The sequence below is a fragment of the Coccinella septempunctata genome, chromosome 1 (genome assembly GCF_907165205.1).
Source record: "Coccinella septempunctata chromosome 1, icCocSept1.1, whole genome shotgun sequence".
Classification (NCBI taxonomy): domain Eukaryota; kingdom Metazoa; phylum Arthropoda; class Insecta; order Coleoptera; family Coccinellidae; genus Coccinella; species Coccinella septempunctata.
The window spans coordinates 51,933,204-51,946,062 of NC_058189.1; the positions used below are offsets into that span (position 1 = coordinate 51,933,204).

The window sequence follows — 12,859 nt, forward strand, 5'->3', positions numbered from 1 at the left end:
TCATTATATATGATTTATATGTTGAGATAGATATCTTCCCAATTCTAATGCTTTCCAGGCAGTCGAAAAATAAGAAAAATGGGGAATATGAACATAAAATTAAAGAAATACTCACGTAGTATAAAAAAATTGAACAACATAAGAGAACAAGTTGTCCACAGACCAACAAATATAGAATAGGGCAATAACAAACATCCTGAACAATTTTCATCAATCTGAAAAAACAATGAATTATACTCTATTAAATAATAAGAACTGTGAAAATTCGATCAAACTGGAATATTTTCCACACACAGATCACATTGTAAAAGATTATACAAACACATAATTTCAAAAATACAATAGAGACGAAGGAAGAAAAAATCATTCTTTGGTGAGATTTTCTTCTCGATCAACTGAATGGTACCTATAAGCTTTGATTTTATTCTCAAATAAAGGAAGAACCAAAAAAAAATCATTAGTCAAGCAGGCTATGGAACTTGAAACATATTTTGTGCAAAAAATATTGTATGAAAAATGGCATAGTATTTCAAAATCGAATCTTCGATGTTATAAATTCATATCTTGAGAGCAGTTTGCCACGAATTCAAATCCTACATGTATGGAGTCTGGAGTTGAAAGCAAAATCTAGGTACACCTGGTGATTCATTAATGCACCATATTGATAAAATGCCAATATCTTTGCAACGATAAGAATTATTAGTTTGTGGTTTTGACAGATCAATAGGTCATGCTAGTATTCTATTCTATAAGATCGCCTTTTAGTTTCCAAATGAAACATTCGATATGTTGTTGTTATCTGTTTCTTCAATTTACGTCGAATGCTCTTCAAATGGGGCTTAATTTGATTAATCTCGTTTCAGTTTACAGAAGTTACAGTGTTTTTCCGATAGGGAAAAGTTTATTCACCTATGCACTTGAAATTACATATGGAAAACTGTTATTTGTTTTGAAGAAATTTCTTCTATTCTAGCTGTAAAATCACTCTCTTCTGCTACTGAACACTTCCAACAAAAATTGAACATACGAGGATGTATTGATATCTAGTTAGCCTAGACCAGTTCAATGCATAAAAAAAATATTGCATTGCCATAGCAACGAACAATAACTCATTAGAAGTGTCGGTGTGAAGTTTGCGGTCCAAAAAGTAAATCAGAGTTACGCAATAATAAATTAAAAGAAAGGAAATGTCCACCGAAATTGTGAAAATCGAAAAATTGGAGTATCGAGCCATCAGCAAATACCTGTATTTAAAAGGGTTAAGCTCGGGGTTAAGAGGTAAGAAGATATGCTTAATACCCTTGGTGATCAATATCCTTCGTATTCTATGACCGTGAAAAATTGGACTGCAAGCTTCAAAAGAGGAAGCACTGAATATTTCATACGAATGCCTTCATCATACAGTTCAAGTCAATTTGGACATGAGAAAAATTGCTGCAAAATAGATCCCCAAATGTTTGAATATTAACCAAAAGCGTGCAAGGATAGAAGCATCGCGTTCGATCTGTGCTCGATTTGAAAACGATGTAGAGATCTTAAACCGAATCCTTACTATGGATGAGACTTGGATAGGTACATTTCTACGATCCAGAAACAAAGCAACAATCGATGGAATGGCAGCACTCTGGTTCTCCAAGACCTAAGAAGTTTCGTGTCCAAGAATCTGATGGAAAAGTTCTTGACTCAGTTTTTTGGGATTGCCATGGAGTAATCATGATTGTTTTTTTTTGGATAAGGGTAGAACAATGATCGGAGATTACTATTCGACATTACTGACCACTCTACGGGAAAAAATTAAACAGAAAAGACGCGGAAAGCTATCCAAAGGTGTTTTGTTTGTGCAGGACAACGCCTGCAAACAAATCTCATGTGGCCATGCAAAAAATTTGTGATTTAAGGTTTGAATTACTAGAACACCCCCCTTATTCACCAGATTTGGCTCCATCCGACTATCCTCTCTTTCCTCAAATGAAAAAAGTTCAAAAGGTCGTAAATTTTCTTATAACGAGGAGGTAATAAAAGCTGTGGAGGTCTGGTTTGCAGAGCAAGAATAAACATTTTTCTTGAAAGGTCTAGAGACGTTGCAGGTTCGCTGCAATAAATGTATCCAGTTAAGGCTAGAATATGTGGATTAATAAAATATTTCGACATTGGAATTTTGTTTGGTTTTATAGTGGGCTAAGAATTTTTCAATATATATCCTCGTATGATTCGCTCGCTTCATATAGGTTTCTGAGAGTGTTACGGCCCTGATAATTTCAGCGCACTGAAGCAAACCAAAACTAATCTTCCACCCATGATTTATTGAACGAAAAGAATCAATTCGACCTGATCCGATGCACTATGCATTTCAAATCGAATTTGAATTGACGTAAATATGAAACCATTCCTACTGAATAAATTCACATTTTCGATGTACTCAAATAAAATCGAGAATAAAATGTAGCAAAAATTCACCTCAGAATAATTATATGATGAGAGGCGCAGATTTTCAGATGTTCCCGTATCGACGAACAATCATTCTTTTCATAATCGTCAGCTTGGCTCAGGAAATCGGCTAAAATATACAACTGGATGATTACAGATTGTACTATGTATTTCAGCATCATATATGACGAAATCGAATAAAATGTGATTATTTGATGCGCTATATGTAGAACTCCACAAAATATGACTTTCGAGAATGTAGATCCTGAATAGTATTCAGTCACGTATGTTATGTCCGAATAAACGATGTGCCCAAAAATTTGAGCAATCAGTGGGCATAAAAATCCTGTTATCATACACTGGATCAGATACCAGATGGTCTCGATACGTTTGATTTTTATACTTCTTTCTATTTCCACACGCGTGGACTTGGAGGCAGTTTCTATATCCCAGAAATGATCTCGCTGCAGAAACTTCACTGTCGGTCGAATCAAAAAAGTTTCCGTAAACATTGTAGCCAAGATCTGAAGAAAAAAGGGAATATTAATTCTTAAGATATGGAATATCTATACTTCAGTCAGTGTTATTTTAGCACCCGGTTGACCATGGACATTTGACACATTTCACTCTGTATAGTACGAAAATGTGGGGTTATGAAGCTTTTCAAAACATTTTTGGGTTTTGAATCAACGCTATGTTGCCCGTTCTACGTAAAAGTTTCTGTTATTACGTATTTTATCACAATGTCGAATCTCTTCGGAAAATATGCGACGAACATAATTGAAGTTTATACAAACTGATTGATGGCATACCAAATCCAGTTATTTGCATGGAAAATATAAGAGATCAGTATAATATCATAATATGCACTAGCTTGAGGAGAGTTAATATTCGTTATCTTCTTTGAATACGTTACCAGTTGCAGATTTCAAAAATATTAACCCGAAGATGAAATGTATGATGCAGTGGTTGGGAACGGGTATCTCTCGAAGGAATTAACAGATAATAACAAGAATGTTTACATTTACAATGTATAGGACAAGTCAAATGAAAAATAGAAAAATCAATTTTCGGGAACTTATTCTACGATGACATTAATCGAAAATCCTGTAGTAAACTTTTCGCATTAATTCACTCAAACTTGAAATTCTCAAATGCCACCACTCTTTTGGGTCTCCCAATAGAAGAAAATTCTTTGTCCTCCTCTTCATTCACGATTGTGAATGAGGAGGATGACAAAGAATTTCCTTAATTAGAAAGATTTTTCTCTTTAAGGTAATATTCAGCTGAAATATAAGTCGTTTAGATTAAGATGAAACATTATATAAATTCCCTTACATTGACGTCGCTACGTCGCTACCGTCTGACGTATTGTGGATTTTAGAATATCAGGGTATAACTATTTAAATGAGCGGACCTGAATTCTAAAGAGCACTGCCTGAAGCCCTGTCTCTTTTTTCCATCGGCATTTTCGTAATAAAAATTGAAATTAGCTGTGGCAACGGCGTTATGACATTAACGATATTTCATGAGTGTTAACCTTACTCCGTTCCAGTTACAAAAACTTGAGAAGAATATTTCATGGCCAACCGACTTCTAAAATAAATGTGAATGCAGTATAGATGCCAAATTGGGTTTCACAATGCGCTCAAAAACTTTCAGTTTCTTTAAAAGATTTTTAAAATAAATAAAATGAACGTGAAAACATTCAGAATCTTCAACACTGATTTACCCATGGTGACAGGAAAATGGTGACGGAGTGGTGTTTCAAAAACTCTATACCATAGTCCATCCACAAGTAATAACTACTGACGGCAGTGGCAGACATGGCGATGAAACAACTTGCGAAAATCAAAAAATAGGACATCTTATAATAACTTATGATCTGGTGAAAATGCCACACCAATCCAAGTGGGTCCTCTGAAATTGAAAGAAAATTTTTCTTCTCAGTTTCGAAAATTTGACTTTATCGCCACGGTGAAATGGATTCATCTCATTAAATATGTAAGTTATAATTTAAGATGATGGCCTCTAATCAGTGCTAAGCTGTGGGGTGCTGATGACAAGATGAGATGGTAGTACTATTCCTCAACTCAATTTCCTTGGTGGTAAGATATAGTTAGTTGTAGATTTCAATAAATAAATGACTGAAATTTATGTTATTTATTTACTGAAATCTATGTTTGACAGTATAAAGTGAAATTTGTGTTTGAAGTAAAGTATGAAAAATAAATATTTCTGGTTTACCAAAGATATTTAATCACTAATTTTAATTCATTTCGTTTTAGTTTATTCCTGAAATTCTAATAACAAAAATATTTTCTAAGAAAATAAAAAATGAAAATATTAGAAATCTTTTTCATACCTTGGAATGAATTGAAAATTTTTTTATTCATTTAAATTCAAAATATGAAATATCTGATGTAACAGATTTCCATAATGATCAAAATTAAAAAATGTCATAGAAATGCAAGCCGAAAAATTATGAAGAAAAAACCCTATAAAATCTACCACATTAATCATGAAAGTGAGTATCCGAAGAAGGAATATATCATACTCTTAACATTTTCTTCTAATATAACACAATAAAACTCAGTTGCAGAAAAGAAGGGAAAAATGGAGAAAAAACATTTTGATGGACGTATATCAGAATAATAAGTTTTCGTCTAAATTTTAAGGACCAATGCTGAAAAACTGAAAAACCTACCTTTCATAGGTATTGGGTGTTTAGTCATCACTCTGGTATCTGATTCCTGAAAAGAAGAAAATGAAGGTGTCCTAGCGAATTCAACTTCAGTCGTGACTTTCACTGAAATTTTTTCGATTCAATAATTCAGTTATGGCTTCATGGACTCGACGTTTTATAAATATTCACTAATGAAAAAACGATTTCGAATCATTGAATTGTACCTACATTGGATATCTTAATGAATCGATAATTGATTTATAATCAGCTCGAGTAAAAATACATTGGATGAGGCTTAATTTTCTGAATAGCTATAAATCGACCAAATGCTGAAAAAATTATTTTACGCAATAAATCATCGAATTATCACATAGAAACTTCGTTTTTACGAAATAATTAGTTCAGAATGAAATATGCTAGTAATTTTCTGTATTTTCAGTCGAAATTAGCACAAAAAATATAGGTGAATATCGAAATAAAAATTGCACATCTCATATACTTCATACACAACTTGAAGATATGTTGCCATGCATAATTCACTTCTTCGTTATTGATTGTAGATGCTAATAGCAGATCTAATCATTTTGAATTGATGTGGACGATACTTGATGAAAATCCATCATCAAGCTTTTAAAAGATTATACTATTTTCACAAAATGAGTTTTAAAGGATTACACGTGTTTCAGTTAGCCTTCACCTACCTGAAGATACTATTGTGATAGCGAAACACGTGTCGTAGTTTAAAACTTATTTTGTAAAAATCGTATAATCTGTTCAAAGCATCTAATAAGTGCTTCGATGTATAACTGCTCCATAGACATTAAATTGGTGTCATGGAATCTTCAAACAGTTTGATTCTGCTCTTATATAATTTTGAACATATATTTCTGATCTACCATTAGGGTTGACATAAAATGAAAATTATAGCAAAAATTTTACAACAGATGAGAGAGACTCTGAAATATAGAAGATAAAGCGAGAGGATTTACCATTTAACCGTGATTATTATTCATAATCACGGTTTCGTTAATAGTCTGTTTAAATAAATTACTTTGTCTCAAACAAGATTTTGATGAAAAACTAAAAATTAACAGGAAAAGATACATTGTTTATAGTAATTCATTGTGCAGTTTAACGCGAGCAGATTTTCATGCTTCCATTACATATAGTTTTTATAAATACATCGCAGTGGGCCTCAATTTTCAAATTCTATGACATGTACAGGGTGTTCCACGGTGGGGGCCTATTAGACAGACGTTTACAGAGAACGGATCATAGGATTGTTCTGAAAATTTGTGTACTACAGTTTACGCTTCTGATCTATCTGACTGAAATATTTTAAATGTTGCGACGTTGCCCCTTATACGAAAAAATACTATAAACTACGTCATTTCCAATAGGACACCTTATTTATTATAACTTTTTTCGCTTCTCTATTACTTATTACTATACTTCCCTATTCCTATTCCTGATACGGAGATATTAACGGTTTCCCAAAGAAAATGGCCACAAATATGCATTCGATGGAATAGGCACAGAAAAGACATTTCATATTTTGGGAAGCTGAAATTTTGAGAAAGGGTCTCTGCGATCCTGAGGATGGGTCTCATGTAAAAAAAAATGGTTTGGGATACACAGGATGTTCCAAACTTCTTTCATTTTTCACCCAATACAAAAAACGACAAAAAGTTGATTTTTTCAAAGTTAAGACCACATTTTTCTGTTGATAATGATCGCATCTAGTGATGTATAATGTTCCTTTAGGAAAATCTCATGGTTTCGGAAATTAAGTCAAATTTCTATGAATATGAGGGTTTTGAGCGTACAGCTTCTTTTGCTACCATAGAATTTCTGTCACTTTTATTTCATTAGATTCTAAAATCATTGAAAATTTGATCGAAGGTGTTAATCTCATTCATACAAGGCATTGTGTTTGTTAGATAAAATTAGCAAAAGGCATTCTTGAAACACTCACTTTCATAGAAATTTGACTTTATTTCCGAAACCAGGAAGTTTTCGTAGGAAAACATGATACATCATAAGATCCGTATTGTGATTTTCTCTAAAAATATTAATATGAAAATTTTGGTGTTTCATTTCCGATAACATCAACTTTTTGCCGTTTGTGTATCGAGTTACAAGACGAAGAATTTTGGAACTCCTTGTATATCAGAAACCAAATTTTTTCCATATGAAATTCCACCTCTGGATCTCAGGGACATATTTACGAAATTTTAGCTTCTTAAAGTATGAAATGTCTCTTCTGTACATATTTCATTGGATCCATCTTTTGAGCGATTTTTTTGTGGAAATTCGTTAATATCAACTACTAGACAAAAATGGGTATAGAGAAAAAAAGATATACTAAATAAGGTTTCCTATTTGAAATGGAGAAGTTTGTAGTATTTTTAATATAGCGGCTAGTCGCAATATTGAGAATATTTTAGTCAGAAGCGTAAATCCTAGGTCCCTAGTACCCAAATTTTCAGAAGAATCCCATATTCTTCATAATATCTAATAGGCCACTCATCGAGGGAAACCCTGTAGTTGGAAACACCTTAATGAAGAGAAACATAGAGTAATTCAAAGCCAACTGCGGAGTTACCAAAATTTATAAATTCCTGTATATCAGGCACTAATAGAGTTTAATCCATCATACCATTTATAGTTTATTTTCAATAATCATTATACGGGATATGTATATTTTCAATTTTCAATACAAATTCCACCTCATCTTCATATTTCAATACCTCGAAGAATTAATAGGTTCTGTGGCATTAGATCGAATATGCTCCCTCACATTATTACCTTAAATATTTGAAAATGATGAATATCTTCCCTAGAAAACTGTTCATATTGTTCATGAGTAGATAAAAAAAAACGGTGGGGAAATTAGGTGCATTTAGATGTATGCAGGTAGGTAAATTTATATTTCAATGGTATTTGGTGAAATAAACATATAAGCCACAATGAAGAATAAAGTTGTGAAATATCCAAAACCATTGAGAAGTATGTTGAACAAACACGAATTCACTATTGCACCACTCTGAAAAAATATAATTCGAATAAAAATTTAAGTCAGAACTTTGTGTGAAGCTCATGTGATCATCCAAATCTCTGTATTTCAGCAGATCCTATGGATTTCGTTTTTCGATTTCATCAGGCAATTTTCTGCAACAAATTATTCAGTCCAATAGTGTATGGAAGCTGTTTTTTGTATTCGGCTGTAGGTGTTGCGTCAACTGTGCACCTGTTTATTTCTGATGGGATAATATCCCTGAAAAAATACTCAGTGGTGCCATCGACAATTCCTTGGGTGAGTAAATATTCCACCTACTTCCATACATTTTTATGGAAACATAACAAGGTTTAGTTTAATACACTGCCCAAAAAAATTAACGCACATTATGGAAATCTCAAATTTATTCTACAACTGAAGGTGTTCTCAATGATAATTATTTTTATCAGAATTATACATGCATATGTTATCCACTTTCAACGGTTTTCTTCAATACAGATGTTTTTTCCCAGCAGAAATAAAAAAAGATGATATAATCAGATTTCGAATGTATTGGCTCCATTCTAAAATCAGTTGTTCTCGATCAATTCTAGTGATCAATAGTTTTTCTTTCGTTTGATTTTCTACACTCGATCGCTATGTAACGCGAAACACGCAATTTGACCCAAGAGGAATGTGCCCAAGCGGTAGTTTTGCGAGAAGAAGGGTGGACATACACAAGAATTGCAGAAAGGTTTGGAGTTTCCCATACAAGTGTGTCCAGAATATTGCAGCGATTTAGGGAGACAGGTATGAATGTCCGAAGACCAGGACAGGGTAGACCACGGGTAACAACTGCCATTCAAGAACGTTACTTGAGAGTTTCTCGTTGAGACAACTGTTTGCAACCGCTCGCCTCCTTCAAATTCAGCTTGAGCAAACTCATGAGGTGCAAATTAGCACTCAGACAATAAGAAATCGCCTCAGAGAATATGATTTAAGGCCTCGTGTCGCGGAAAGAGGCCCAGCTCTTACCCCAGCCCATCGAAGGGCGCGTTTGGATTTTGCGAGAGAGCATATCCATTGGGAAGAGGCCGATTGGGAAAGAGTTCTCTTCACTGATGAGTCTAGATTCTGCCTCTAGCATTGGGATCGACGTTCCCTTGTATACAGACGTCCACATGAAAGATATGCTCAGTGCAATTTCCTGAATACTACTGTTTTCGGGGGAGGATCGATTATGGTATGGGGTGGAACATCTTTGACTGCTCGCACAGACCTAGTGGTCGTTGATAATGGAGCTATGAATGCTCATAGGTATATAAGGAACATTCTTGAAGAGCATGTAGTGCCATTTGCCCCATACATTGGAGAAAATTTCATTTTTATGGACGATAATGCCAGACCCCATCGTGCGCGCATCGTTCAGGAGTACCTTGAAAAGGTTGAAGTCTCTCGAATGGAAATGGTCAGCAAGAAGTCCAGATCTCAATCCTACTGAGCAGGTTTGGGACAACCTAAATAGAAGGCTGAGAAGTTCAGAAAATCATCCAGCTACTCTTAGGCCTGACGCAGACATGCAACTTTTCAGTTGCGCAACAGTTTGATTGCAAGCGGTTCGGGGGCGCACAAAAAGGCAATCGCTGCAACTTTTCAGTTGCATGTCTGCGCGGTCCCATATAAATGCATTGTACTCACTTCTGCAACTAAACAGTTGCAAAACTAAAAATTGCATGTCTGCGGCAGGCCTTAATGACTTAGGAATCCAACTCGGAGAAATCTGGGAAGGACTAGATCAGAACATTTTAAGATCACTCATTTTGAGTATGAACCATCGTTGCCGAGCTGTAATTAGCGCAAGGGGTGGAAATACCAAGTATTAAATCACTTATCAGCATTTCAGTATTTTGAAAATTGTTCATTTCTCTTCTTTCACATAAGATTCGGTGAAATCCTGAATTTTTCTTCCATTTAATGTGTCTTGTTTCGTTCAAAACCTTCCCGAGAGAACATAAAAAATAAGTTATAAAGTCAATGTAGAGTTAACTTTCATTAAAATTGAGATTTTCAGAATGTGCGTTAATTTTTTCGCGCAGTGTACTACGCTTTTTTCGAATTTCAATAAATTTTGTCAGATTATAGTGAGATTTGGACATATTGAAAACTAGCTACTTTTCCTGCTGAATATTATTGAAAAAAAGCTTATGTACACTGCCCATTCCCCTCATTCTATAAACTCACACCGAAGTGTGTCACTTTTGTTTCTTTCAACCTATATTATTCGATATATTCAAATCAAATTTACAATACAGAATTCCACGATTCCTATTTTTCAGGCGATCGCAACAGCTTTGACAGAATATTACTGTATTCAACCTGCAGTGGTTTTTTACTTCAATAAGGAAAACTATTGGGATGTTTCCTCAGCATCTTCTCAAAAGCGGGCTGAAATGCGAAAACAAATTCGGCTTGCCCGTTTGACATGTTTTCTCTTCATCCTCCAGAGCTCGATCAACTCAATTTTTGGGTTTTTTATCGGATACCACAGTGACATACGTTCAGATTTACGTTCTTGCCAGAGAATCTTGGCCGATAATAGTAGATACTTGAAATTTTTCATTGATTTGATCTTGAATATCTCCCATTCCGTGGTCACACTTACATCAATCTCCATATATTTGGTGCTGAAATACTTCACAACAACGGCAAAGATACAGTTGCAGCTCCTTGCCGATTTCCTTGAGAAGGTGAATGTTTACGGAAAAACTGAAAATGAAAATATCGGGAAACACTTGAAAATTTGCAGTAAACAACATGGCTTATTGTTAGAGTGAGTATTTCTCTTTTTATTTTCTAACATAGCGTCTTCCAAGTCAAGATGATATGTGCGTAAGTGATAATGTGTGTTGCAATTATTGATAAATGCTAAGTTCCTTAGAACCTAAGACCTAAGAAAGGAACAATATAGTTGGCAGATGGAGTTCACGTGATGCCGAATGCCGATTAGATTGGTTCATTTCTTAGGAAATCAGCATGAAACCACAAGGAGATTTGAAGGATTATTTGCAGCAGGTTAGCTCAAGTGGTTTTACCTGCTTATAACAAGATCATTCAATCGGATCTATGATTCTTTAGTCCAATTAAACAGAACCTTCTGCTTTAATGAATGGTAACTTTACGTCTCAATGGAAAAAATATTATTTAGAACCCTTTTAGAACTGAATTGTTTGGCAGATTGGAATATTTCCCATAATGAAGGACAAAGCCACAAATTCCCATCCTCTCATTATACAGGCTATCCTAGAATTAGTGGTCAATGATAAACCATCGTATTCTACCATCAAAAATATTGAGGCAAGCACAAATAATTAGAAAAATATTTCTCAACGTGGCTTTTCAAGTACGATGGATTTTATTTATTTTCTCCTGAACTACCACAGCTAAAATCAAAAATTTTGTATATGGAGCTTTTTATTTAGGAGCTACAACTACGACTGCGAATATACAGTGAAAATTTCAATCATTTGTGTTCCAAACTAGGCGATACAAGAGTAAATTTAACAAAACTATTTTTTTCGCAACTAAGTGTTTTCCAATTTGATTCCTTGACTCGTACGAATATTTTAACAGCTGTGCCACCCCTGTAAATGTACAAAATCACCTTCAGAATAACAAGCTTAATCTGTGACACTACACATCTGTGGATCTTTTAAACAGAGTCGTACTCAGCCAATGTTCCCAACTTTACAAATTTCACAGATACGTTTTAATTCTTGAACATCAAATTACACGAAAACGCTGCATTATACGAGAAAATAAGAATATTTTTATTTGAAAAAATTTTCAAACATGAATTAGTTAGCGTACAACTGTGTCAAGACTTGGTTCTTCTAATTTTTGGTATTTTTATGGTACGTCATAATGAAAAAACTGGAAGACGTGGGTGATACCTTGTGCTCGAAAAAGATTAATCAAATAAATGAAAAACTATATTCCGAAATTCATCTCATTCGATAAAACCGTTTATGAGAACTGAAATTAATTTTTTTGTATGGTTTTTCAACAGCCTGTATCTTTCAAACCTATCGAATTCGGAAAAAATGGTGAAGAAAAAAAAGTGTTTCTTCTGATCTCAAGAATATACCATTAAAATTTTTGTACGAGACAAAGACTGCCGTATAATGTCAAGTGACTTTCGAAGTCAAAATTGAAAATCTAATGACTCTATTCCACCCTGAATATCTTCTCCTGACAAAGAGATAAATAAATCTTCAAAAATCGAGCAAGAAAAAAGAGCTTACAAGATAGATAATACATAATTAATACTATCCCACAAATGAAAGTCATGACGGAAAATAATTTAAAAATTCGTACGTTAAGTTAGTGCCACAAATATTCAAATATTTTTTTCGAAAAAATTGGTACAATTTGAGAGATTGGCAACTTCTATTGTAGTATTTCTTTCGTTGCTAACGCTGATGATGTGTAATTTTTTATAGTCAATTCTCAATGGTTCAAGCTATCACTTTGCTTCCATTAATTCCTTGTTCTGCTGGTGGCTCAACGGCTATTATTGGATGCCTAACATGTATTTATTACGTAAGTTCAAGAGACATTATATCGTTTTTCGTAATGAAAGAAGAAACCCGAGTTAGCTCGATGATTTAAAAAGAGGAAAAATAGGTAATGCAACACCATTTCAAAGAATGATGTATAATTATACCATCAAAAACATATGGCTTGGAAAT

At 34.0% G+C, this 12,859-nt stretch overlaps 1 protein-coding gene across 1 annotated transcript; it reads right to left on the reverse strand.

Annotated features, from left to right (window-relative positions):
- Positions 1 to 44: 44 nt before the first annotated feature.
- On the reverse strand, positions 45 to 4,255 carry LOC123307209. The gene is made up of 4 exons (XM_044889433.1): positions 4,160 to 4,255; positions 2,458 to 2,951; positions 116 to 215; positions 45 to 50 (listed from the first exon to the last, which is right to left on the reverse strand). The coding sequence occupies exons 1-4, from the start codon at positions 4,253 to 4,255 to the stop codon at positions 45 to 47; spliced, it is 696 nt and encodes a 231-aa protein (XP_044745368.1).
- Positions 4,256 to 12,859: the final 8,604 nt, after the last annotated feature.